Source organism: Nannospalax galili, unplaced genomic scaffold, assembly GCF_000622305.1.
Source record: "Nannospalax galili isolate Female #2095 unplaced genomic scaffold, S.galili_v1.0 scaffold370, whole genome shotgun sequence".
NCBI classification, from domain to species: domain Eukaryota; kingdom Metazoa; phylum Chordata; class Mammalia; order Rodentia; family Spalacidae; genus Nannospalax; species Nannospalax galili.
This window is the reverse complement of record NW_008329335.1, coordinates 3,981,614-4,009,074: the sequence shown is the minus strand read 5'-3', so window position 1 is coordinate 4,009,074 and position 27,461 is coordinate 3,981,614. Positions and strand designations below refer to the sequence as shown.

General features: G+C 40.2%; 2 protein-coding genes across 7 annotated transcripts; one reads left to right on the top strand and one right to left on the bottom strand.

Moving 5' to 3' along the window:
* The first annotated feature begins 249 nt into the window (after positions 1–249).
* Positions 250–6,130, top strand: Rbis (ribosomal biogenesis factor). 4 transcript variants are annotated; one of them, XM_017799107.2, is made up of 5 exons: positions 250–461; positions 782–829; positions 2,644–2,760; positions 5,431–5,547; positions 5,998–6,130. In XM_017799107.2, exons 3-5 carry the CDS (start codon positions 2,647–2,649, stop codon positions 6,070–6,072), a joined length of 306 nt encoding a protein of 101 aa, XP_017654596.1. In that variant the 5' UTR covers positions 250–461; positions 782–829; positions 2,644–2,646; the 3' UTR covers positions 6,073–6,130. The 4 variants fall into 4 exon arrangements, with proteins under 4 accessions (XP_017654596.1, XP_008835089.1, XP_017654599.1 ...); XM_008836867.3 differs by having other exon boundaries at positions 253–461; positions 782–824; XM_017799110.2 differs by lacking the exon at positions 250–461 and having other exon boundaries at positions 716–829.
* On the bottom strand, positions 6,114–26,260 carry E2f5 (E2F transcription factor 5). 3 transcript variants are annotated; one of them, XM_008836884.2, is made up of 8 exons: positions 25,844–26,260; positions 16,964–17,073; positions 16,185–16,346; positions 14,322–14,365; positions 12,655–12,719; positions 10,709–10,976; positions 7,895–7,942; positions 6,114–6,824 (listed from the first exon to the last, which is right to left on the bottom strand). In XM_008836884.2, exons 1-8 carry the CDS (start codon positions 26,048–26,050, stop codon positions 6,715–6,717), a joined length of 1,014 nt encoding a protein of 337 aa, XP_008835106.2. In that variant the 5' UTR covers positions 26,051–26,260; the 3' UTR covers positions 6,114–6,714. The 3 variants fall into 3 exon arrangements, with proteins under 3 accessions (XP_008835106.2, XP_008835100.1, XP_029421270.1); XM_008836878.2 differs by having other exon boundaries at positions 7,895–7,939; XM_029565410.1 differs by lacking the exon at positions 16,185–16,346 and having other exon boundaries at positions 14,322–14,368.
* Positions 26,261–27,461: the final 1,201 nt, after the last annotated feature.

Here is a 27,461-nt window from a genome sequence, read left to right as displayed (position 1 = left end):
TGAAAGTTAGCTTTTCCCATAACCTCAACAAAATCAGCAAATACATGTGAAAACAGTTTTAATGCGAATAGCCTCTTGGAAAAACTGCCTAGATTTTCCAAAACTTTTGAACCCACACAGATTTCTGACTGATTTCTTGTACATCGGCCATGCTTTCAGAAATCAGTTAATGGAAAAAGCATGTGAGCTTTCAGGATATTTCCAGTGTGCAGCCAGCCCAGCACGGAGGCCCGCAGCGCAGCGCCATCTGCCGGGCGTGCGAAGCCCGCGGCCGCGCGACACAGGGCGGGCGTCCAGCAGGTGACTCCAAGTGTCCACGGAACTCACGATCTGAGGCTCCCCCGCCCGGATCAACACCAAGGGACAAAGGACAGCCGGGAGCAGGGAGGTGGCGGAGGGCTTCCACGGTGGGCGAAACCTCGCCGCCTCGGGGTACGCAGGAAGTTTCCAGCAAACACCAGGTGGGTAGAAACCCGCTCCAGGACCGCTGTGAGCGGACGTAAAGGAGCGGGTGAGACTTGGCGCTGCTGGCCAGACTACCAGCAAGACTCCGAGAGGGAGCTGCCTCCAGGGGTTGGGGATCCATGGAGAGAGCGGGACTGCGCTGAGAGGCAGGCGGGGCGGAACCCGACTCACAGAACTGGGCTCGGCTGTGTGGAGAGTGCTGGGGGGCCGGACCCTGCTCGGAGGGCGGGGCTCCGCTGTGGGAGGAGCCACGACTGGAAAGAGCTGACCTAACTGGCTCCTTCTTCCCGGAACTTCCGGTGCCCTGTGTTTGCAGATGGCGTCACTTGGATCCTGAGCGTCCGCGAGTGGTTCCCAAGGTCTGGTGAGAAGCTGATAACGTTTGGCGCGGCCGCGCGGTTTTCGGGGAGGGGCGGAGTGGGCCTTCGTGTGGCTGTGGCTCCGAGGGCTCCGCCGAGTTCCCCTGCGGGCCGCGGCGCGCAGTGGGCGACGGGCCTTTTGGCCCAGGCCGGAAACCTTGAAGCCATTCCTTGGCGGTTTCCTCGTGTTTAACTGTGTCTGTTTCCACGTGGTTGTCAGTTTCCACAATCCCCGGATTCAACTCAGCTGTTCGTCTTCACGAACGTGTGTCTCAGCTAGCAGGACTCTCAAGTCATTTGTGTCTGCCCACCAACATCGTGTTTCATGTTGGTACTATTATTAGTATTCATAGAATACCTACGTCTGCTTAATTGGTCAGGTGGATTTAGTACATATGTTTCTCTGTGCTTCTGTATTCATGTATTTTCTGCAGCATTTTATTACATTAAAAAAATAGACCTGTTAGGGTTCAAGAGTGCTTCCACTAGTATTTTTTGGGGTTTTTTTTGAGGCTGCTTTGGTGGAGTCAAAATAAAATCTGAGCAAAGGAGCGAAAAGGAGGAATATGCAAGGTGTCATTAGAGAATAGCTAACAGAACAGGCCTACTTGTACAGTGTGCGGAGGTCGGAGGTAGGTTTGACAAATCTCAGTCTGGAGTCAAATACCAGTAATATGACAGGCCAAGGCGTACTGCCCTGTGTGTTAGAACAGTGCAGTTTTCTGAAAGACAGCTAGTGTGCCGGTATGAGAGAGCTTGGCAAACTTTTAGTAAAGGTACAGATAAAAATCTTAAATTTGGGGGGGTGGCAGTTTTGTAGCAGGAGGGCAGCAGAATGCAGAAGTCAGTACTACACCATGTTTTTAATGTTTTCATGAGCTCAAGATGACATGTGAACGCTGATCTAGCTTGTATGGTTTCAAGTCCCAGCATAATTTTGCATCTGTTTTCAGTTTGAAATGGGGATAACAGTATTGCCCACAAAGGGTGTGATAAGGAGAATGAGCTGGGTCACATAAAATGGTTGCCCAGGGATTATAAAATTATTAATATTTTAAGTTTTTTCCTCAGATGTCTTATTAAGCAGAGATTTCACAGAAGCTTCTAAAGTAGAAGTTACAAGATTAAATGTGTATTTAGCCAGAGCAAAGAAAATAAGGTTTCAGAGTAAGAGCCACAGGCACAGAGGACAGGGAAGTTGTTACAGTAATTTGAAGGAGGAGGAAGTGCAAGATCATGGACTGTTTTTGATGGGATGTAGTAGAGAGAAGAGAGCAGGAAGAGTAAAAAGGAAGGAGACAGTTTCTAATATGTAGCAGGAGCTAGGATAGCAGAGTAGTGTGTGAACTAGCACAGGAATGGCTGACTGCAAATACCGTCAGATGCTATGGAGAAAAACAGATGTGTTGATGGTACCACGGAAGTCAACCAGCGGGCATCAATTAGGTATCTCATGGGCCTAATATTGGGGATGAAGGAAAGCTTTAGATAAATATGCCTCATTCATGCAGCAAATTTTTTAGTAGGGGTGAAAGACACAGAATTTATCGTAGTGACTTAAAAAATAACCGGAAATAGAGCTGTTTGTGGTGCACACCTTAAATCCAGCACTGGGGGGGCAGAGGCAGGCAAATCTCTGAGTTCAAGGCCAGCCTGGTCTACATAGTGAGTTCCAGGCCGAGAGACCTTGTCTCAAAAAAAGGCAAGACAAACAAAAACATCAGAAATGAGTTTCTTAAACTTTAATTGTGCCTTTAAAATTTTAATTAATTTGTAGTTCATAAATATATGCAGTTTAATTGAATTCTTTTCGTTCTAGACAATGGCCAAGAACAAATCAAAAGGGCAGAAGTCCAGGAATGTATTTCATATAGCCAGTCAAAAAAACTTCAAGGCCAAAAACAAAGCAAAACCAGTTACTACTAATCTTAAAAAGGTGAGTTATTTGTTAAGTACTGTGACTTTATTGTTTATGAATAAAACATAGTTGTAAAACTACTAAACAACCGAATTCTGCATAAACTAGATGCTCTTTGTTTTGGAAAAAAAATTATTTTAATGTGTGTGTATTGCCTGCATGTTAAGTGCACCCATGTTGTGCATTGCCTGTGGAGGTCAGAAGATGGTGTTAGATCCCCTGGAACTGGAGTTACATATGGTTATTAGCCATCATGTGGGTTCTGGGAATTGAACCTGGGTCCTCTACAAGAGCAGCCACTGCTTTAATCATTGAACCATCTCTCCAGCCCCAAAGATGAATTTTGTTTTGGGCTTTTTGGTTTTTTTTTTTTCTTTTTTTGGTCTTTTTTGAGACAGGGTCTCCCTATAGCCCAAACTGGCCTGGAATTCACTATGGAGATGGGGCAGGCCTAGATCTTCACCTGCCTCTGCCTCCCAAGTGCAGGATTAAAGGCATGTACCACCACACCCTGCAGGAAGATTGTTTTCTTGAGATAAGAGGTATTAGAATTGCTGGGTGTGGTGGCACATGCCTTTAATCCCAGCACTTGGGAGGCAGGGGCAGGTGGATTTCCTTGAAACTGAGGCCAGCCTGGTCTACATTGTGAGTTCCAAGCCAGCTGGGGCTACAGGGAGACTGTCTCAAAAAGAACAAAAAAAAAATTTTTTTTAAAGAGGTACTAGAATAAAATGATAGGATGAGAGAAGGGGGTAAGTACGTGACATACTTGGAGAAAGTATCAAATATATTTCTCAGAAAGTGGCTTTAGTAGATGTTGGATTGACGTTTATGATGATAAAGTCAGTCAGCCAGCTATGACTTTCACTGGCTACAGTTCTGGACTCAGAAGGGTTAGCTGGGTTTAGCCAGGTTGCCAAGCAAGTTTTGTCAGGGGGAGGGTAGAGAAGAGAGGGAAGACCTAAGAGTATAAAGAAGTGATTGACTAAATGATGGCTGTGGCATCTGTGGTAGTTAGGGAGAAATTGGAATATGAACATTTGAAACATGGTGAAATTGGAAAAACATTTCAGTGAACTTCAAGAAAAACAAGTGAAGCATAAGGAGAGAAGGTGATGCAGAAGGTACTACATAGGGGCAGGGCGCAGAGTCAGGTCATGACAGATTCTACAGATAAGGACCATAGGAGACTAAGAGAGGCCCCATGGCTAGGTTTTTGTTGAAGTTGCTAAGCAGTGACGCCATGTATGAGAGGAGTGGTCAGTGAAGCAAGATTTTGAACTCTTTCATGAAGGAGCATGTAAATGGTTTTTGTGGGTGACAACAATGAGGAAGGAGGAGTGTTGGTGTTCTCATGAATGTGGTACAAAGAAGCTAAAGGCTTTAAGGAGAAACGGGTAGCAGCAGTGATACATACACTCTCCACGCTTAGACTCAAAGGAGGAGGGCTGCTGAGGCACACATTAAAAGATCAAGAGAAAGCTTCAGAGTTTACTATTAGGACTATAAAAGCATATTAATTTTTATTTATGTGTGCATGTCTTGAGTATATGCTATGTGTGTAGGTACCCAGAGTCAAGAGGGCATTGGTTGGCATTACGGGCAGTTGTGACCTGTTTGAGTGCTGGGAACCAAACCTGGGATTTCTACAACAGCAGCAAGTGCTCTTCTTAACTGCTAAGTTCTCTCTAGCCCCAAGTCACATATTTTGATCTGTTTATATCAATAAAACCTAAGTATGAGGCAAATCCATATAACTGTTAAGACTACAGTAGTTTTAATATGAATTAGCCCCACAGTTTGATGGGGTCAAAAGTTAGACCTTTACACAAATTTTTATTATTGTGTGTATATGTGTGTCTGGTCACATGGTATGTGTCAAGGAAGGAGTGTGTAAAGTCAAGAAGACAGTTCTCTCCTTCCACTTTTATGAGTTCTGAGGATGCAACTCAGATGGCCTGCCTTTTAGCCTTCACCTGCTGAGACATTTCACTAGCCGCGTCTTTAGATTTTTTTTTTATGCTTAACAAGATTAAATAAAGACCCTGTTCTGACTTTTTTCTATTTCTCCGCCTAGAACTTGTAACATTAATTACTCTTGCCTTTACTTACTTCTCCTTCATGAATCTCCTATTCATCTTTTCCCCTTAGAGACGAGTTATATAATTTGGGAGTCTTTTAGATAGACCCACTGAAAGGGTACTCCAGTTGCCTCACCCTGCATCCCTGTTCAGCATAGAAGAAGCCAGAGCAGTCTGCATCCCTATTCCCTATTAGCAATTTGGATAACCCCTTCAGACGATGGTGTGATAAGAATAGGAGGTAGGAATTGGCTGAGTAGTTAGTAGTTAGGGTAAAAAGATCCCAAAACAATGTAGCCAGTTTCTTGGCTAAAAGTCAAAATGTCCTTGGGCCTGTTAGCAACATACTCTGTTCCAAAGGCCAAAAATGTCAAAAGTATTTGGGAGCTTGTATCTAATCCTTAAAAGATTTTAGGGTTACCTCTTCAGAGGGGGGGACTGTTGGGAGGGGAGGGAGTGGGCATGGATTTGACCAAAACACTTTATATGCATGTATGAAATTCTCAATAAAGTTTTTGTAAAAGTTAAAAAAATAAAAAAAAAGATGAATCCATTTTATCTTTAATAGGTACAAAATGTGACTGAATTTTTTTTTCATTTTTAACAGATAAACATTATGAATGATGAAAAAGTTAACAGAGTGAACAGAGCTTTTGTAAATATACAGAAGGAACTTGCAAACTTCTCAAAAAGCCTTTCTCTTAAATCTGTGCAGAAAGAACTGGTAAGTAGAAATTGTTGCTTTCATGGGGCTAATATATTGAAGGCTGATAGACTCCTGATTTTGAAAATCTCAAAGTTTAGTGTAATTTTTACTACTTGATTTTAAAAAATATTTTATCATTTTTATTTTATGAGTATAAGTGTTTTGCTTGCATGTGTGTAAGTGTACACATGTTGTGCAATGCCCAGAAGGGGCATCAGATCCCCCTGGAACTGGAGTTACTGACAGTTGTTAGCCGCCAGTTGGTGCTAAGAATCAAACCCCGTCCTTTCCAAGAGCAGCCAGTGCTCCTTCAGTCATAGTCAGAGTCTAAAACACTTGAGTTTGAATGTAGAATCTGTTATTATACTTCCAAAAATAGGACTAGAAGAATTAAAGTACAAAACAGATTATATTTAAGGTATTTTTGTTTGCTGCTATTGAAGTTTTTTAAACTGTTTTTCCCTTTAGGTTCCTCAGCAGCAGCACCATGAAAATGAATCAGCTAATGTTGACGAAGCTACAAGGTTAATGGCACAGTTGTAATAGTGATGTATCAAATTCCCCCGAAAGATCAATAAATTAAATATTTTATACAACTTTATTTTTTAAATCTTGTTAATATACAGGCATTGGCACATTTTTAAAACAAACTACATAGATCTTTCCTATACTCTAGGAAAGTGAGATGTCAGGAGTCAACAAACTGATAAACTTAAAGTGCTACAACAGAAGGCACTTCACAAAGTCTGTTCACCGAAACAGTTATATCCTTCACTTTATAAGTGGCAGTGAACATTGTTTGAAGGACATAGAAATACAGCTTTGTGGCAGTAAAAATATAAATAGATTATTTGGGCAACTTTTGTATTTGATGACCTGAAATCTGCTTTAACTTTCCTCTCAGAAGAGGAAATAACAGAAGAATTCAGCATTGGAAGAAACTAAATGTAATTATTGGAGGAGGATGCTGGTGGATCACTTTTCCCATGAAGCAGTCAGAGCCCTTTGGTTTATGGTTTGAAGTTTTGTGAAGTAAAAAAGAAAAGTGTTAGAGGGGAACACTTCAGAATCAGTGAACTAAAAAAGTGTTACATTCATTATTTTAAATACTTAGGTTATTAAGAATTCTAAAATGTTATACAGTTAGAGGTAGATAACAGTCCCAAGTTTTGCTTTCCATGGAATCTAATAATTTAGTATCTGAACATCAAACAGATCACAAACTCCTTCATTATCATCTAAATTAAAGTTGTAGTCATCTGCTGGGGTAGGAGAAAGCCGTAAGAGAGGAAACACTGCAAACAAAAACAGAATCAGTGTTACAGCTGGTTTCTACATGGAGGTTATGGTTAACATAAAACAGTCTCAAATGTGCATGGTGGTGCATACCTTTAAGTCCCACCCAGCACTTGGGAGGCAGAGGCAGGCAGATCTCTGTGAGATGGAGGCCACCCTGGTCTACATTAAATGAGTGCCAGGCCAGCTGGGGCTACAGGGAGATCTTGACTCAAATAAGAAAAAAAATTACATTATCTCATTTAACTTTATGAGATCCAGTTAGGTCTCATCTCAACCTTACTATGTGGCCAGGGATAATCCTGAACTCTTGGTCCACCTGCTTCCACCTTTCAAGTATGGTATTACAGGTATGCATTACCACACCAATGTATAAATTATCTTTATATGCAAATCTTTGAAAACACAGTCATTGGTATATTCATGTCATATATATATATATATATATATTTTTTTTTTTTTTAAATTCAAACATTGGTTCAAATATATTTTGCCACTTTGGAAACAGAAGTCTACATTAGATTTATTAACTCAGCTAATCTCTAAATGGGTTTTCTACTATTTGCCAATTTAACTGATGGTACTTCCTAAAGCTCTGCTATATATGTTAGGATCCAAGCTATGAATCTATAAAATTGTAAGACGGTAAAGCCCTGAGAGAAATTAGTAATTAGCATATTGTAGCTAATTGATTTTTTAATTTCATATTAAACGATACCCTAGCTAATGCTAGTAATAGTTCAGTGGTTTATATGGACAGCTTGAAATGGGCCATGGTGGGGGGTATGAACAAATTGGGTCTTCAGATCTGTTGATTGTGGCATACTATTTCACTACTTCTGGACCAATGTGCCAACAATTTTCAATGGAAGTGCTAAGTATTCCTTATAGGTTCCTTTCAGCATGCAAGCAAAAATAAGTAAATAAATTCCAAAAGATGCCCATACTAAGAGAAAAGCTTCCTGAATGATAGTAAAGCAGTTAGAAAATAGATTTCTTTTTTCTCTTGAATCATATGGCATTTAAACATTAGGGTAATGATATATATAGTAATAAAATTTTAACTTACCATCAGATGACATCAATTCATCAATGATATCTCCACTAACAGATCCTGCTGAAAACAGAAATATCTGATTTTACTAACGTTTTAACGGTAAAAGGCAATTACATTTCAATTCACAACCAGCTTGATGGACAGAATAGAGTTACGCTGTAAGAATACTGAGGAAAAGATAATTTTACACATACCCATTCTACTTGTCATTACCTTTAAACGTCCAAGCTCTAGACATGAAAAGACTCATTCTTCTACAACTGACAAAGTCTGTGGTATAATTCTCCCACTCACTCAACCTTAAACCTTCAACAACACTTCTGTTTCTGTTCATTTTACCTCCAGATTTCATACATCGAAAGTTACTTACTTTGCCTAACAGAATTTCTCATATATCCTCATTGCTGCTTGCTGTCCCCTTGGTAGCACCCTCTTTTAGCCTAATGTTCCTCAGCTGCATAATGTGTAGTCTTCAGTCTTCTCTGCTTCTGAAATGCTGCCTTCTGCTTCCCAAAACCATACCCTTCCCAAGGTTTCCTATTCTCATGCTCACTACTGCATGGGTCTAACTGCTCCTCTTTGCCATTCGCAGATCTTAAATTCTTTCAGTTTATCTGATATTCAAAGCCTCCTCTAATGTGGCACCAATTGACTTTCTTCTGTATATTCCACATGACATACCTGGAACTCGCTGTAAGACCAAGCTGGCCTTGATCTCACAGAGATCTGCCTGCCTCTGCCTCTGGGAGTGCTGGGACTAAAGAATGGTGTGAGCCACCATGCCCAGCTTCAATTCTTAATTTTTTAAAAAAATGTTCTTTGAAATCCAGTGTACCAAATATGTCAAAGCTAAAGCAAATAAAGCTTGTTTACCTTATTTATCCCTATCAGATTATAATTACTAGCTGCTTAAAGACTTTTCTACTGTGTATCCCTTCAGCTATAGTATAGAACAACTTATAGAAAGACGTCAGCAATAAGAAGCTAAAAACCAATCTATGTCTAGTTTCACTGCTACCTACTGTGCAGCCTCGGTAGTAGCAATAAGATATAACCCGTAAGCAAAAATATGGATTATATATAATATAGCTTTTAATGTCTGCAATGACATTTGTACTGGTATAGTTAGTTCACTGATTCAGTAGTCCTCCCATTATTTGGAATCACTAACAAGTTGCCAAAGAGCTAGCTCTGAATGCAAAGAAAACGATAGAGAAATTTTATAAATTTAGGATTCATGGTTTCTACCTCCTGATGGGCAATGATCAATCGATTGATCGATCTGTCTAACTGATGAAACAACTTAGGCAAGATTTCCTAATACGATTTTTCTTTATACAGTCTCACGTATTCTAGGCTAGCCTTGAACTCACTATGTAGCCAAGGATATCCTTGAATTGAACCTCCTTGCCTCCATCTCATAATGCTAGGATTATAGGCATGTGCCAGTATGCTCATTTATATGGTGTTGAGGATCAAACCCAGGGCTCTGTGCATCCTAGGCAAGTTGGTAGCAACAGAACTGTATTCCTAGCCAATTATTAAGAGATAGAATCATTTATCAACTTCATAAAAACTAGCTTCTGAGGGCTGGAGAGATAGCTCACTGGATAATAGTGCTTGCTGTGCAAGCATAAGGTCCTGAGCTGAGTATCAGCACCCACATAAACAGCGGTCATGGCCCTATGTGCCTGCGACCTCAGCTAGCTCCCAGGTCAGTGAAAGACCATGTTTCAAAGGAATACAGCAGAGAGTGACAGCAGGACAACCAGCATCCTTCTCTCGCCTCTGCACATGTATATGTGGATATACCATTTACATACACACAAATACACAAAACAAGTTTACACACACACAAAGTTAAAATGAAGGGGAAAAAAAGTCTTCCACATGAAAAGTATAAAAAAAATATAGAAAAATGGAGGAATAAGTCACTATGCTGTATATTAGACTGACTTTTCTTAAAGGTAAAACTCATTTCAGTAACTTTCCCTACTCTTGCAAAGAATGGAAGAACCTTACCAAGTAAACTTTAGATAGAAGTTGATGTTTAAATACTAAAAGAGCCAGGCATGGTGGTGTAATCCTGGCATTTATGAGGCTGAGGCAGGAATACTGTGACTTCAAGGCCAACCTGGGGTACACAGCATGTTAAAAAAAAAGAAAAATCAGACACACTGACATAGGCCTATAATCTCAGCTACCTAGGAAGCTGAGGTTGGAAGATCTAAATTCAAGGTTTGCTTTGGCTACAGATTAAATTCAAGGCTAGCCTGAGTAACAGTGAAACTGTCTCAAAAACTAAAAGAAAGCAAAGGGCTGGGGATGTAGCTCAGTGATAGAAGTGTTTGCCTAGCATGTGTAAGTAAATCCCTGGGTTCAATCTCTAGTGTTGCCCCCCCACCTCAAAAAAAAGGAAAAGGCACAAATTTGACTCAACTGGTTCCCAAAATGGAATCTTAATGAAAATAGCAGATATTTCTGTTGCTTGGAAACAAAAATTCTACATACAGTCTTAATATGATATTCTACCTGATTAGAGATTTTGGTAGCAGTGTGCATATATACATATATAAGTGTATGTATACACACACACACACGCACACACACACTCATACACAATCTGTAGCACTATAAAAGATCTGCTTTAGAATCTTCCTTATAATACTCTAGTGAAGAGCACATAGAAGATAATTAAAGCATGCTAATTAAGCTTATTTTGCCTCATAACAGAACAAAGTAACAAATTCAGAACACCTCTCCAATCTGTTTCGTGTAATATTCATATTTTGACCTTTAATATTGTACCAGAGACTGTGAACCAACCTGAAGATATTTCTGTAGCTGGTGTCTGCTGGAAAGTTGGGTTTCTTTCAAAAACACGCTGCTCAGGCAGATTCTGAGCAGCCATGGTGGGTTTCTGTGGAGTCACTGGAGCCGAGGACTGGGAGAAAGGCTGTGTGAGGTCATCAGGTGGGGGAACCGGAAAAACCACTGGCTTAGATGAACTGGACTCTTTATTTATAAGCAGCACATGGATAGGTCCTGAATGACTCTTTAAATTTATCTGGTATTTCTTTTGTCCATTCTGCCCCTTTGAAATTATTGGGTATAAGCAAATAAATATTATCACTTCTAGCTAACTTGAAACATTAAGACAGGCAAAGCCATTAGAGACTAATAACTAAATTCACATGACAAAATAAAGTCATTGAGATGAAACACTGGAGAAAATATCAAGTAGATGGAATTTTGAGGTCTGCAAATCATTTGCCCCTAAAAGGTAAAGTTTGCTCAAAAAGTGATCATCAGAAAGAGGTGTAGGGGCTAGAGAGATGTCTCAGTAGTTAAGAGCTCTTCTAGGACCTGAGTTCAATTCCCAACACCCACATTCAGTGGTAAGTGCTCCTACTGCTGAGCCATCTTTCCAGCCCCAACTAGTAGTAGTCTTAAAATCACTTAAAATGATCAAATCTAAAACTGATTTAAAGAAAAAAAAAAAACCAAAAAAACTTTGACCAAGGAAGACATTCCTTTCTTTTTCTTTTCCCTCCCTCCTTCTGTCTTCTTCCCTAACCCTCCTCACCCTTTCTTTCTTAACTTGATAGGCTCTTTATTTACTTGGTAAGATTTCACTGTATAGCCTAAGCTGGCCGCCTCCTACTTCAGTCTTCCACATACTGTGATTACATGTATGCATCACCATGCCCTGCTGGACCACCATCCACTTTCACTGTCTATAATGTACCTGGTAGTGCTAGTAGTGCTCTATCGATTTTCCACATGCATCTCTGGAGTAAGCCATGACAGTCACCTCAACAGAGCACTGCATTTACAACTACTTTACAAACCAACTTTCTCCACTCAGCAAGCACAAAGACAACTGACTTTGTACACAAAAATATAAAAATTCCTCCTTTTCAAAAAAAAATTTTTTTTCTAAGGCTTTAAAATAAGGTAATATAAATTCCTAAATATGTCTGGAATAGGTGGAAAGGGGAGTATAGATAATATAGTAGTAATACTTTTCTGTTTCCAGTTTTTATTCTTACATCTTAAATCTGTTTGCTTTAGGGAACCTGAATCTGAAACCTAATGTCATGAAACTTACAAAGCATAGTAAATTTCTTTGACTCAATAAGCCAGAAAATATATTTGAAGATCTAATTTAAGGTAATCAATTTTTGATGTTTAACTGAATTTCTTCCTTGGTCAAAGTTTGTTTTTTTTTTTTAAATCAGTTTTAGATTTGATCATTTTAAGTGATTTTTAAGACTACTACTAGTTGGGGCTGGAAAGATGGCTCAGCAGTAGTAGCACTTACTGCTCTTGCAGAGGACCTGGGTTTGGTTCCCAGCACCCACATGGCAACTAACAGTAGCTCCAGGGGATTCGATGTCCTCTTTGGACCTCTGTGGGCACTGCATGACACAGGTACACTTATACACATAGACAATACACTCATACACATAAATAATTTATTTTTAAAAAGATTACTACTAATCATATCAATTACTTCACATCCTCCAATAAAATCAAGTCAAACATTAAAAAAAAAGTAATCAAAATATTAAGTGATTTATTCAGTCCTTACCAAAGTACTGAAGATGTCTAAATATTCAAATATCAGTACTTCTGAGATATAAAACTTAAAAGCAGGAACTCAAAAGTGCCCACAATTATTCATTCATGTTCAGCTGTAGAAAATTCATTTGTCCCTCTTAACCCAGTAGCTATAATTTTCCTCACTTGTGTAAAGCTGTATTACATACCATTTCTGGAATAGGTACTTCTAGCTGTGTACCAGAAGGTGCTTGAATGGCCAACAGTGTATCACCTGGTAAAATAAATACTTCAAATTGTAGAAATGACATTGATCATAAAATACAGAGTTAAGAATGAGTGGCCTGGAGTGAAAAGTTTGGATTTAAATCAGGCTTTCAGGCATTGTAGTATTTTCAGTCTCAGCTCTTGGGAGGTAGAGGCAGGAAAATCAAGAGTTCAAGGGTAGCCTCTGTTACACAGAGTTCCAGGTCAATATCTGCTACTTTCTAACTCAAAAACAAAAATAGGGATTTAAGATATAGCTCAGTAGAGTGCTTGCCTACTATGCAAGAAGTGCCAGGTATGATGCCAGCACCCTACAAACTGGGTGTAGTGGCATATGCCTGTAACGCCAGCACCAAGGAGTAGAGGTAGAAGGATCAGAAGGTCATCCTGGCTCCCTAAGTGTTTCAAGCCAACCTGGCAACCTGGGACACTGGAGACCCTATTTTTAAAACAAAAAAAATCTAGGCTAGATGTCCTCTGTTTTTATAAAATGAAGGACATATAACTTACTGCATAGGTGTGCGCTGAACATAAAACGAGGTAATACATGTATTATTAGCTCTTAAGCAACCAATTTTCAGTGTTAGCTGCTCTCACTAGCAAATACAGCGCAGTTTTTTTTTTTTTTTTTTTTTTTTTCGCCTTTTGCCTTTTTCAGACATGGGTCTCCCTGTAGCTCCAGCTGTCTGGCACTTGCTATGTAGACCAGGCTGGCCTCAATCTCACAGAGCTCCACCTACCTCTGCCTCCTGAGTGCTGGGACTAAAAGTGTGCACCACCACCCAGTAGAATATTACTCAGTGTTCTGTAAAGTTGGAGATTCGTCAACTGTTAGCCTTATATAAATAATTGTTTACTTAAACCATTTAAATAACAGGACATTAGAATAAAAGGTTATCCTTGAGCAATTTATTTTTAAGGCCATATTTTACAACAGAGTTCTTATACAATTTCAGATTAATAAAACTTTCCCCAAACTTTATTATAATGCGTAAGAGCAGTGGTGGTGCTGGACATGGTAGAACATGCTTTTAACTGCAGCCCTCTGGAGACAGAGGCAGGCCTAATTCCAGGCTAGCCAGGGCTGCACACTGAGACCCTGTCTCAAAAAAAACAAAAACAAAAACAAAAAACTCTTGGCTCTTTTAAAACAGGACGGTGAGGCCACATGCATTTCCAACATAGTCTTACATGGAAACACAGACTGCATTTGATAAGATAATTTGTTAGTTTACTACATGTGGACAATGCATATGCTGTCCTTCTAATAAGCTAACATAATTAAGTATGTACAGATTTCATTTTATCTGTTTAGTAATTAGCGAGAGGGTCTCCGTTTCAGTTAATACACTACATCGTCATTTCAAGGGCTAAATATAGGATGCAGAAGATGGAACTGGATTAGGAGTTATCTTCCTGTTTATGAAATAGATTCACCTAACTTCTTTTTGCTTCCTTTGGGTTTCATTTGTAACTAGCACACCTACCATATATAGTTTAATAAACAATTATGATAAATTCAAGGTCAAATGCTCCAGCTTAAATCTTGTTATTGACTCTAACTTTGAAAAGGTTGCTTGATTCTTCTGTGATTTAAGATAGCACTTACCATTAAAGCAGTTACAGATGTCTTCATGAGTTATGTAGGAAAATGTACTGCCAAGAGAGTTAGGGAACAATGTTTATATCAAGGCCTACACATTTAAAATAATAAATTTGGAGCCCAAATTCAAATCAAATGAAGGGGTTGCTGCATGTATGTGGTCAGATTAAAAAAAAAAAGCACAAGTCTTTAGAAAGACAGACAATGAAAGGTCTGTAGGAGTTTCTATCTTTCACTCTGAAAAGAAGCCATTCTGATCTGCAACATCTGAGGATTCTTGGGATCAAGAAGGAAATGGTGTTCCTACTAGGGGCTTCTATGGAAAGGGGAATGGATGGGATAGAACATTGAGACTGAATGGAAAGCAGCCATACAGGATTCCACATGGAGAATCTTCTTAGGTCACTCTGCCCTTATCCTTTATGAGCTAGTATGATTATAGAAAGAGAGGGGACACCCTGGAAAACAAAATATACTCCATAGGAACTACAGACAAAAGCACAGCAGGCTATAGAACACTGTGGTCAGAAGACAGGATAAATGGGGGAAAACCATTAGTCCAGAATCTCTGTTTTCATGGGTGGGAAGAGGAAACACTTCTATACCAATTAGGCTGAATAATTTTGGCAAACTCTTTGATCCCTAGCTGATTTTTCCTGGCCCCAGGATGAGTAAGGCAGAGGAATACTACCTCCTGGGTTTGTGGGCCAGATGGAGGAGGTATGGTTCATGACTAGTTAGCCTGTTTATCGTAAGCCTCCTCCTGCCATTTTCTAAGAACTGCATCAATCTAGGGCAGTCTTCCTAAACCAGAAAGTTGTGTGTGTGTTCATGTTTGTACACATAGTTTGGAGAATTGTGTATGGACAAACTGTAATGCTACAGTGTAATACAGCAATATTTAAGGTCTACTTCAGTGGTTTCTGAATCTTTGTGTTCCACAGGACACAGCTTAAAAACTCCCATTGTTCTCACATGGCTATAGAGCTCTAACCCACTAAAAAACCAAAATAAAGGTAACATGAAAAACATTGTATACATTATTCAAATATTTGTGTGAGATGTGAAACAGTAAAGTTTCCATAAAAGTACAGGTAAAGATACAAAACAAGAGAGTCTCTAAGAGTAGACAGCAGTTTGTAAGACATGGACTGCATCACTAATATCTGCCTATTTAATAGGAGAAACTATTTTTGGGTTAATATTTGGAAGGAGCATCATGCAATATGAGCCCATGATACTTCCTCAAACCAAAATTAATTTTTTAAAAGTGAAAGTTTCGGGCTGGAGAGATGGCTCAGTGGTTAAGAGCACTGACTGCTCTTGCAGAGGACCCAGGTTCGATTCCCAGCACCTACATGGTGGCTACAAACCATCCTTAACTCCAGTTCCATGGGAATCCAAAACCCTCTTCTGATCTCTGAGGCACTGCACGACTCAGGTGCACTCACATACATGCAGGCAATACACTCATACACATAAAATAAAAATAATATTTTAAAAAAATAATAGTGAAAGTTTCTAAGTTTTAATAACCTCAGCACACTGAATATAATTATTTAAAGAAATTTGCATATCCAGCAACAGTATTCATAGGCACCTGTCCTAAGACCAGGATACTGCATTCTGTCAATGCGTATACTGAAAGTACATTAATCTTTTTTTCCCCTTTTATAACACAAGAATAATATTAATGATACTTTACAACTTCAAAAGGTATTTTTCAAAATATCAGTATAATTAGAAGAATATTACAAAATGCTATATTCACTTATAAAACTATAAACAACAAAGTAACTGACTTTAAGACTGGAATATTGTATGCATACACATTCTATTGCTATATGTATAACTTATTCAAAAGGATATCTATTATTAATGGAGTCTTCCATCACATTTGTGATACTTTGTTGTAGCCACAGTTTCTGCTGATCAAGTTCTCTTTCCTTCAGTTCTAGATCTTCAATTTCAGCTTTAAGAAATCTTAATTTATCTATAACTTCTTTAGTATTACACCCAGCACCTACACCTCTTAAAAAACATGAGAATAAATATCCCTAGTGTCAGACCTCAGTTAATATCACTTAATTTTTTGTAATAATAAAACTGACTAATCAAAAGGTTGCACTCTTCTAAATTACACTTACAAAATTTTAAACACAAACTCTGAATATACTTGTTTAGAAAAATCTACTGACAAGAAGAACCACATTATGAAAATTCTCAGTATGTTCTACAATGGTTTCTATGATCTGGAAGGCCAGAATGGCAACTGAGGTACCAAAAGCATGTTGAAGCTGAACCGTTAACGCTTAGCATCTCACAATGTACAATGAGGCCCTGGAAAAGTTAACTGCAAACTTTTGGTTGTTTTGGCAGAATCTTTACAAAACAAAAAACTAAGGCCAAAGGAAATATGCTGAAAAACATAAAATATTTGTAACAAATAAGTAACCATGCAACAGTTAATGAAACAGAGAGAGCAAGGAAATAACTGAACACACAAGGATAGGCCCAGAGTTCCAGAGAGGTATATATCCCGAGAAAAATGTGATTAGAGGATGAAATTTGGGAGAGAGAAAGGTTTCAAAGTTCAAGTTGTATAGAGCAAAGACAGTTTTAGGCTACGGTACTGGTTTGTAACTTACTTCCACTGGATACTATTTTTCGATTTTTTTTCAATTAGATCAATTCCTTCTAAGACATTGGTGATATCATAAATTCTTCTTTTCTGCCTTACAGCTAAAGTATCTGCAGCCTGTTCAGAACAAAAGTAACAGATAAAATACAATCTATATATTCTATATTTTAAAGTCAAAGAGAGTGACTTTCAAGTTCACAGCATGAGAATCCAATCCCAAATATGACCCACTCAGTGGCTTGAGAACAATGGCCAGATGGATTCAGAGCACTTTCAGATTTTGCAAAAACCAAAGAAATTATTCCACCTAAACACTAAGCAGATGTTGGAGTGAAGGAAAAAGGTCATGACAAAGTCCACAAAAATGAAAGGATATAGTGGGGGTACTTTAATGTCACCTTATGGACTAAGCCAAGGAGAATCTACTAATTGTCTTCTCTGTCACTCCCTAGCTCATCAAAAGACAACCATAAACACACACACACACACACACACACACACAGTTTTTTGTTGTTGTTTTGGACAATTCAAGAACATGGGAGCCTGAATTATACACATAAATTGTAACTCGTTTTATTAATTACCTGGCATTTCTTTAAGCTCACAATGAAATAGGGAAATCAATCATGTCACCACCACCCCAAAAGCATAAAGCTAACAAGAAATAAAATATCCATAATATAAGTTGTGGTTCTAGCAATTATACAAAAGCTTGGTGGTGTCATTCATAGTATGTAAGATTAACAAAAATATTATGTTACCATGTTAACTGAAGGACATGGAGTTCCTGTAATTAGTTCCCACTGACACCTTCTCCACTAGAAAAGAACTTCATAAAGAGACTACTTTCTAACTCTTTTTCAGAGAGTATGAATGTAGAGCCAAGATACACATTTTGATACTAATGAAAAAAACAGATGGACCTCCTGGCAACTTGTAGTACATTATGCAAATTAACAAACACAATTTAGCTGCATAAGACTGGGCATCACTACTTTCTTGATTTTGCAAAAGCAGTTCCTGCCGTACCACAACACAACACTCTAGACCTGCCTTTCACAGGAGAAAAAAGTGTCAGTGACAGTTACTGATCATATCATATCCACCTGCACCTTCAGTGAAAAGTAGGCTCTGTGGATCCACTTTTACTATATCCACTCATCCAGGTCTTTCAGGAAAGGGGCTGGTACCTCCAACAACAGACCAGGAGAGTATGATGTAGCAGAGAAATGGAAAAACTGGAAAATTGAGATCTTAGTGTCCCCAGCTCTAACTTGGTACTGTCTTCTACAGAATCAGAAAACTAAACAGTAGGGCCAGGACCAAACATGGTTTTATTGGTGGCGTCTTCTCTTATACTTGGGAACTCTCTCCCTATTTTACCCTCCTGCACAGAATTTCGGTTTGAGTTTGTTCTGAAAAGTAGCAGCCTATTGCAAAGCAGCTATAAAAATCTAAAATTAAGCATGTACTTCTTTCTGGGTGTGGTAGTGCACACCTTTAATTTCAGCTCTTGGGAGGCAGAGGCAGGTGGGTCTCTGTGAGACTGAGGCCAGTCTGGTCTACATAGAGAGTTCCAGGACAGCTGGGGCTCCAGAGAAACCCTGTTTCAAAAACGGAAAAACAAAACAAAAAAACCAGAACAACCCAACAGAGCTTGCCAGCCATGGATCTGTGTTTTTTAGTATCTATGTACACGCACAGCACAGCATCCCCAACCATAGCAACAGCTCCCTCAGTCTGGTGCTACAACACATTTGTTTAATAAACCAGATTGTAAGAGCTGTCTTATGTCGTTAGACAAACTGCCATCAGATTCAACTTCTGGTTAAACATTTTCAGAAAGTATTTTGTTTATATAATTACTGTTTAAGAAAAATTCTGTTCTTGGTTTCTAAAACTAAAAACCATTTCTTAAGTATTTTTCTATGTAAGTGTACAAGTGGCCAATGTGTCCAGATCATCTGACTGAGGAGGCTCTGAATGTAGCAGTCCCATAATTCTTTAGAAGTTCTGAACTAGACATAGGAGGTCCAGTCCCAGCCACTTCCTTTCTTCATCTAGTCTCTTGTCTTGTAAAATATGACAATTACATACTGAGTAGAGATTAAGCTACATAATCTTATACAATGTCTACTGCATGCTTCAATGTTGGTTATCAGTGTCACCATCACATGTATGTTGAAATAGGATTGTAAGCATCAGAATTTTATATATGGCCTTACCTTGTTTTATAATTTTTAAAATATATTTTATCTATCATTTTTATTTTATGTGTATGAGTGTATATCTGCATGTATATCAGAGTACCCATGTCGTGCAGTGCCTGTGGAGGTCAGAAGAGGGCATCAGAACCCCTGGAACTGGACTTATGGATGGTTGTTAGCAGCTATGTTGGTGCTAAGATTCAAACTCTGGTCTCCTGCAAGAACAGTCAGCCCGTGCTCTTAACTGCTGAGCCATCTCTCCAGCTCCTTGTTTTATAATGTTTTTAAGTGTAGTATATAACATCTTTAAAAGCTTTATTAAATCATTTGAGAATTTCACAATTATGATGCCACAATTCTGTCCACCTTTGTCTGTTTTAAATGCCTGTGAAGTTCCAGACATAGGTCTGTCTCTTAAGGATATAGTCCTGAGAGAATAAAGTCTTTGCCCTCAAAGAGGAGAGTCAGAATACAGGACTAACCGGAGGGAGGAAAGGTTAAGAGTGAGGTAGTACATACAGTTTTCAGAGACGAGCTCAGTAACATTCAAGTGGAATGAAGCTGGTGGCTTCTGGGAGCCTCTTGTGGAAGCCATTCTGTATTTCAGGCATAAAAAGGAGCAATCAGTAGGTACCAGGCACAAAGGCTCTGCAGTGTGAGATGTACTTAATTCCTTAAAGAAAGGTAGGCGAGAGTAGCCAGTATAAGATGTTAAAAAATGGTAAAAAAGGGACTAGAGAGATGGCTCGGAGGTTAAGAACACTGACTGTTCTTGCAGAAGATCCAGGTTCGAATCCCAGAACCCACATGGCAGCTAACAACTGTCTGTAACTCCAGTTCCAGGGGATCCAACATCCTCTTTTGTCCTCCGCAGGCATTGCATGACATGGGTGCACTTACCTACGTGCAGGCAATACACACATACACATAAAATAAAAATAATAAAATATTTTTTTTAAAAGATAAAAAATGATGGAGGAGACAGCAAAGAAGCAAAATACTAGGGCTTTTCAAGGCACTGTGACTATTTCAGCTTTTAATTCCAGTAATGGAAAGCCACTGGGAAGCTGTGAGCACACGGGGAATTTGACCTCATGTTTTAAGAGGTCCTTTCTGAATGCTATAAGGAGAATCTTGTAATAGACAGGAAAATAGAAGAAGGAGGTCAGTAAGAAAGGCAGCACAACAATCCATTCAAAAGCAGTAGTAGCACGGACAGAGATGGTAACTATTGAGGTGGTGAGAAGAGGTCAGATTGCGGGTAGAATTTGAGGGCATTGCAATCAGCAGTTGCTGAGCGAGGAGTCAAAGAGGACTCAGTTTTTTTTTTTTTTAAAAAAAACAAAAACCTTTATTTGGAAAGAGCACATGTGTCCCAATGCACATGTAGAGGTCAGAGGACAATTTGTGGGAGTTGGTTCTCTCCTTCTACCTGTGGGTTCTGGGGACCAAACTCAGGTTGTCAGTCTTGGCAGCAATACCTTTACACACTGAGCCACCTTATCAGCCCAACTCAGAGTTTATGACTTGAACAACTCCAGATAAGGAATACAACAGGTACAGTTGTAGGCATTGACGTCAGGACCTTGACCTTGGACATTGTGACATCCAAAAGGAGAAATCAAGGAGATCGCTGGACCATGAGAGTGTGCAGCTTGGAATGGAGGCCCAAGCTGGAGGGCAGAAGTCAAAACTAGAAAGGAGAGGTCCAAACTGAGGAGCCCCCCGCAAGCTAGAAAGCAATTTGACTGATATCAGGGAACATACATTTCAGACACAGGTGGAAGCCACAGGATCCACCTAGCAAGGCAATCAGGAGTATGTGAAATGAGGAGCAACCTGACACTGAAACAAGAGAGAATTTGGAATCCAAACAAACAGTGACCATGCCATGCACTGCTGTGAAGCAAGTCACAGAGGTTACTGGTCACCTTAGAGTATTTTGGCCAGGGAAAGAAGATCTAATGGAGAAATTTTAAGAAAGAACAGAAAGAAAGCTAGAGCAGGCAACCTATTTGAACTGTTCTACTGCAGTGAGGAACATAGATAGGAGGCAGAATCAGGAGCCACGGAGTCTCTTCAAGAAACGTTTTTCTCTTTTCTTTTGAAGATAGGAGTTATTTCAACCTGTGTGTATGTTGATAGGAATGAACTGGCAAAGAAGAGGGATGATCACTAACCAGAAGGTAGAAAGGACAATCACTAAGGCATGGTCGTGGGCCAGTGAGATTAGAGCATATCAATAACTGAAGTCTGGCAAGACAGTGCAGAGTCACACTGTAAGACAAAATAGAGACAGAAGATATTTTCTTCCTTTTGAATTTCTCATCAGCTCTAGACAGATGGGAGGAGAGGACAAAATTAAATACTGACATCAAAGAGTAGACAGTGTAGAAGGAATGCCAGAGAGCACTACTGCCCTTTCAAAAGATCAGACTCACCATCCTTAGCCCATGTTTGCCACTGTAGCTGATGGATGACTCATCAGATTTAAAAGATTATATTCACTATAGCAGGACTTGATAGCCATAAAGGAGGCTGTAATGAAAGCAGGAAAAGACTCACCTAACTCACACAACTCCACTCATAAAGATAAGCAATCCCTAAAATAATCCTCTGGAAGAAAAAGATCACTCTTTCCTCTAAATATTAGATCATTTTCTAAAATTATAATGTCTCACCAATGGCAGGCAACTCACTTTTGGTTGTGGCACATGACATTTTGTTAACCAATTTTCATAATAAGGTTTGAGCTGATTATGACCTAATTATGACCTAATTTCAAATACTGTTAATTATGATTAATGTATAAAATGTTTGATTTCAACCCACAACTAAAAATCTTTTTTAAGCAACCAATAGGATAAGTATGTAACAGGATTTTACACAGATGTTATCTAATTTTATGCTCACAATAGCTCTGTAAAGTGGGTGTTCTCATTTGATAGGAAACAAACCCAGAAAGTTCATGAATAATCAAGATAATGTTTGGCAATGATTCTATAGTCATGAAATAAATTTGTGGCAAAACATTTAATGTAATTTTAAGACTTTAAATTTGCTATATATAAATGAAGTTATATATTTTCACTGAATATACAATTCAAGTACAACTTCTAAAGATCTCATATAGAGTAGATAAAACGGCCAAGAAAAGAAAAATTTTAATTTCCACTTGATTATTTAAAAGTAAAAAATGCATACACATTTAAGGCTTTGTGCATACAGCTGATATTCTAGAACGGTATTTAAAAATGAAACAATAATCTGAAACTACAAAACTTGCCAAGCATATGTAAAACTCTTGGTTAAATCTCTTGCACAACAAAAGGTGGAGTGAGGGGACAGGAGAGGGAGAGAAGAGAAATGATCTTTTGCACTAGAAATATTATGATGTTTTGACAGGTGGAGAAGAAATAAGAGTGCTTAAGGTGAGGGCAAAACAGAACTCCTGGGAGAGACCACTCAGTTTGTAAGGGATCTATAGCAGACATAAATCAACAATGAAATTAAATACCAAAGAATTACTATCAGGGTAAAGGGTGCCCCCCAGAAATAAGCAGCATTTACATACTAAGTGTTTCAGTCCCCATCAGTGCTTTACACTACAGGAACTGATTGCATCTAAACAAATCTTCAGTGTTTGACTACTACTAAAGGACGGCTACTGTAATGCTATTTTTGAAATATATAAGCTTTACATCTTTTTCCAATTTTATTTGTAATACTATATAAGCTTTTAAAATGGAACTTTATTTTTATTTTTCTTAAGTCATCAGAGTAATCAAAAGAAAAAAAAGAAGGTACCAGACAGTGTCTATTTAACTAGGAAAAATTATATTAATCCTCTGAACTCTATAAACTACAATAACTAGAGACTGCCTACCTCCACCAATTGTATACTTTTAAAGTTCTTTATATAATTAATGTTTTGATTTTGGTTGGCATACAAAGAAATGGGTTTCCTAGCCTGGCATGGTGGCTCACACCTTTAATCCCAGTACTTGGAAGCCAGAGACAGATGGACCTCTGTGCCTTCAAGGCCATCCTGGTCTACTTGGTAAGTCCCAGGCCAGACAAGTCTATATAGTGAGACTCTGTCTCAAAAACCAAACACCAAAACCAAAAAAATCTCCCCCATCCCCTGCAAAAAAAAAAAAAAAAAATTGGCTTTCATTGTGCACCTGTCACTGTACCTAATCTATCTTCTTTGACCCCAATGTCCTCAAGGGATTACATGAACATGAACTCTATTGTTCAACCCAGCTTTCAGGTTAGTTGCCCTGAAAATAACATCAACATCAGATAATTTATTATCGCCTCCAAGTTACCAAAGTGCCTGGTGCTGGACTTTTTCATACACTTCCTTTTGTTCCTATACATTCATGAACTAACTAACTCTCTCACTTTTTCTCTTCTCACACACGCACTTATTCCCTCTTGGTATATGTCATGTCAAAATGTCTTTCACTGGGAACTTCGTGGTACAATACAGAGCACCCAGCCAGATCACATACTGCGAGCACACCAACTGAAATAGCTTGCACAGAAATATGTTTCCTCAGAGTAAAAGAAAAAGATAGTGTTCTTCATTTCAAATTAGAGAAAATTTAATTATCAGTGTTGGTTCATCTTCATGTATTATCAAAAATGTCTTAATGAAGGTGATCATGGTGGCACATGCCTTTAATCCCATCATTCAGGAGGCAGAGGCTGGTGGATCTCTGTGCAATAGTGGCCAGTCTTGTAGTCCAGCCAGGGCTACACAGTGAAACCCTGTCTCAACAAAAGAAAAAGTCTTAATAATATTTCACAATGATTTGCAATAAGAAACACCACTAGCAACACTTCAGTGTAAAAATTTTTATATTAAAATGTATATAGGAAAAATATGTGTAAATGTAGTTTTTCTAAAGATCACTAATACATATTACTACATATTACATAATACATATTACTACAGAAAAAAAATTAAATTTTCAGATATACCCAGGAAAACTGGAAGAATACTACTGTGAAGTATCAAGCTTTCCTATTCCACGCCTGAGATTTCTTGTCTTGTGTGAAATGAAGCCAGAAAAAGTCTAGCAAGGGTGGAGTTCTGTCACATTCTGAGTTCTGAGGCAAGTTTTTCCAGAAGCCCTCAAACTTCAGTTTTACCTGGAAACTTCACCCCAGTTTTCCGAGATTTCTTATACTGTAAGTCACAAGCTACAGCTGAATTTAACTTTAAATAGCAGATTGCAATATGTGCTTTGAAACATCAGGGGGTTTCTCTAATGACCTCATTACCGCCAGAGAAACTGGAAACCAAACTGGTTACAATTTAAATACTGCGGATGCCCATTAAAGCACTTTTAGGGACAGAAGTGGAGGGTGTGGAGGAAAGAGTACAAGGAATTTCCTAGGGTGGAAAAAAAGTCCCAGGAGTAACACTTCAAAATAACAAGGGGCACCCACTGTGGCTACACCCAGGAACCCAAAGGCCCATGCCTCCTGCTGGGCTACCCAAGAAAGGAACTCCCAGCAGGAGCCAGGAATTGGCCTGCAAGTTTCCTTCCTTACTTGCAGGAAGTCCCAGAAGGCTTGATCCTGGTCAGATGCTATTTTCATGGCCTTGTGCACAGACTCAAGGATGGTAATTGCCTCCTCAAGCCGGGAAGATGGAGGGGAACTCCCTAGGTGCTGGAGGAATTCTCCCAGAGCAGCAGGCTGAAGGAGTCACCTGGGCTGTGCCGGCAGACTCCTTAATAGTTGTGTTTGTTTTTAAAGCCTTTTTCCCCCCTTTAACCTCCGTGCACTGGCTTAATTTTAATTCACGTGATCACATTCTCTTTTTCCCCTGCGCTGTGGAATCCTTCCAAGTCCTGCCAGGAGCGGTTAAATCACTCCAAGACCTAACAGCTTTAGATGCGCGCTGTTTGAAAAACCTGAAGCACAGCAAAGAACGAAGCCGCACATTCTCATAAAACGCGAGAAACTTATTAAGCAATTACACCACTTCGTTAGAATACAAAACATCCCCTCTCCAGGTGACGGCAGAACTCAAGGTTACAAAACTAAGGTGCCTAATTAAGCCAACTAACTCAATTTCCCTCCCAAACCTTCAGGACGAAGAAAGGAGGTGTGCTATGAAAAGTTCCCCCCTTTAAAAACTATTATCTTAACGGAGAGGTGTGGAAAGTTTTCACATTTTTCTCCTTCATTCGGAAGAAGTGACGCTCAGGTTCTTAACCTGGAATAAGGTCCAAGGAGAACCGCTCATTAAGGCCATCACGTGGGTGAGCTCAGGGCAAAGCACGAATTCCCGGGGACCAGGGCCTCCGGTCTCAGCGGGCGCGCTAAGGATGGTTCTTTGTGGACAGCGCCGCGCGGCGCGGCCCGTAGATGGGCGCTCTGCAGGCCCGGCATCCATCCCGCCGGGCCAGGGCCCCAGTCCTCCAGGTCGGTCTCCGACCCTCATCCCTTCCGGCCCCTCTCCTGGTCGGGCCAGGCCCCACATCCCTCCAGGAGCTTCCCGGTCTGTCCCGGCCCGAGTACCGCGTCAGGATGGGCGTGCAGGCCGTGGACCCCGCTCGCGCAGCCAGTTCCGCTGGCAGGTCGACGCCGGCCGCGGGCCTGGTGCTGGGCAGCTTCCCGCAGGCCTCGGCCCCGCCTGGCTCTTCCCCGCCTCCGCTCACCGCTTTGAGATCCAGGACGCCGTCCTGAGCCTCCTGCAGCAGTGACACGAACTTGGTGGTAAGCAGCCCCAGGCTTTTCTCGTGCCGGCTGCTGCCGCCCGGGAGCCCCGACTGCAGCTGCGAAGACGGCGCCCCAGGCGGTGGCGGGGGCTGGGCCTGGGCCTGCGGCTCCGGCTGTGCAGAGCTCGCGGGCTCCGCCGCCGCCATCGCCGCCCGCGGCCCTGCCGCCCGCCCGCCGGGAGCCGCTCCGCCCGCCGCGCAGAAGCAGGTGCGCGTACTCCGCGGTCCCGGGTCCTCGACGCCGCTCGGACCCACCAGCGCCGCCCGGAGCCGGGAAGCACGAGCGCAGCCCCTCACAGCACCGGTATCCCGCGAGGAGCCGGGCAGGCGAGGGGCCGGAGTTTAAATGGCAGGAAGTGACGCTGCCCGCCGTTGCCTGGAAACGTGCTCTCCGCGGGAGGGGGCCTGGGCTGCGGCGGGGAGCTGAGCCCACAACCCAGAGCCCGGAGGCCCTGCCCCAACCAGAAGAAAGCCAATGGGAGACTCTCCCTACAGGCGCCCGCACCTGTAGACGCCTTCCCTGCAGGCGCTGCCTTTGCGGGCCCCGCAGCCCACCGTTTAGGTGAAGGTTTTATCCTAAGGTGCATCTTTGCCCGAATAGGAGGAGTTCGTGGAACCACGGAAGGTTTTGGATTTTGATCCTTTCCAAACCCCTTACACTGCATGAATGAAGAGAACCCAGAGTGGAAAACTCTTACTTCAGGCCCCACATCTTCAGCTTTTAACTCGTGTTCTTTCCTACATTATATTGTATTGTTTTCTGATAGTAACGTTATTTGGGTACACATAGCATCTTGTGCTTCAGTGATATTCTAAACTACTGATGGTGCGATTACACAAAAGGAGAGGCGATGACCTCGCTTGCACTTTTGAGAATCACGATAAAAATTTTAGAAAAGTTGGTGTGCCTTACCACACTGTGTATGTTGTTCACAGTTAAATATTAAGTGAACAAAAACTCCTTGTCGCAGGAATTAATGAAGTAAATTCACTACATAAAGAATGTTTAAAAACAAGCTGCCAAGAAAAGTTCACTGAAATAAAGGGGAAAACTGACAGTGACTAGTAAATTCGGGACGTCATTGTTAACAAGAAAGGCATGTTTCCCCTTAACAGGCACAAAATATGAGTCATTGTTTTAATCAAAGATCACTATAAATAAAATTTGTAATTAAGACTCTGAAATAATACACAGCAGGTATGTACTTACACATGCAGGTAATACACTCATACACACAAAAATAAAAATAATAAAAATATTTTTAAAAATCTGAAATACAATGATAAATGTAGTTCTTACAACTGCTCTGAGCAACTTACCTGAAAGTACCTACATCATTCGACATTAACCAAATCATCAACCAATTTCACAAAGTAATTTTATTGAGAGTTATCAAAAGTGTTTCTTAAGGACATTTTAATTAAGGATCATTCTGCTAGGTCAGAAACTGATAAAAAAAAAATAAAATTATTACGATTTCTAAAATAATTTACATGGTGCTTTATTCAACTCAGGCTGCCTTGACTGGTAGCTTAAACACTGGAAATTTATTTTCTC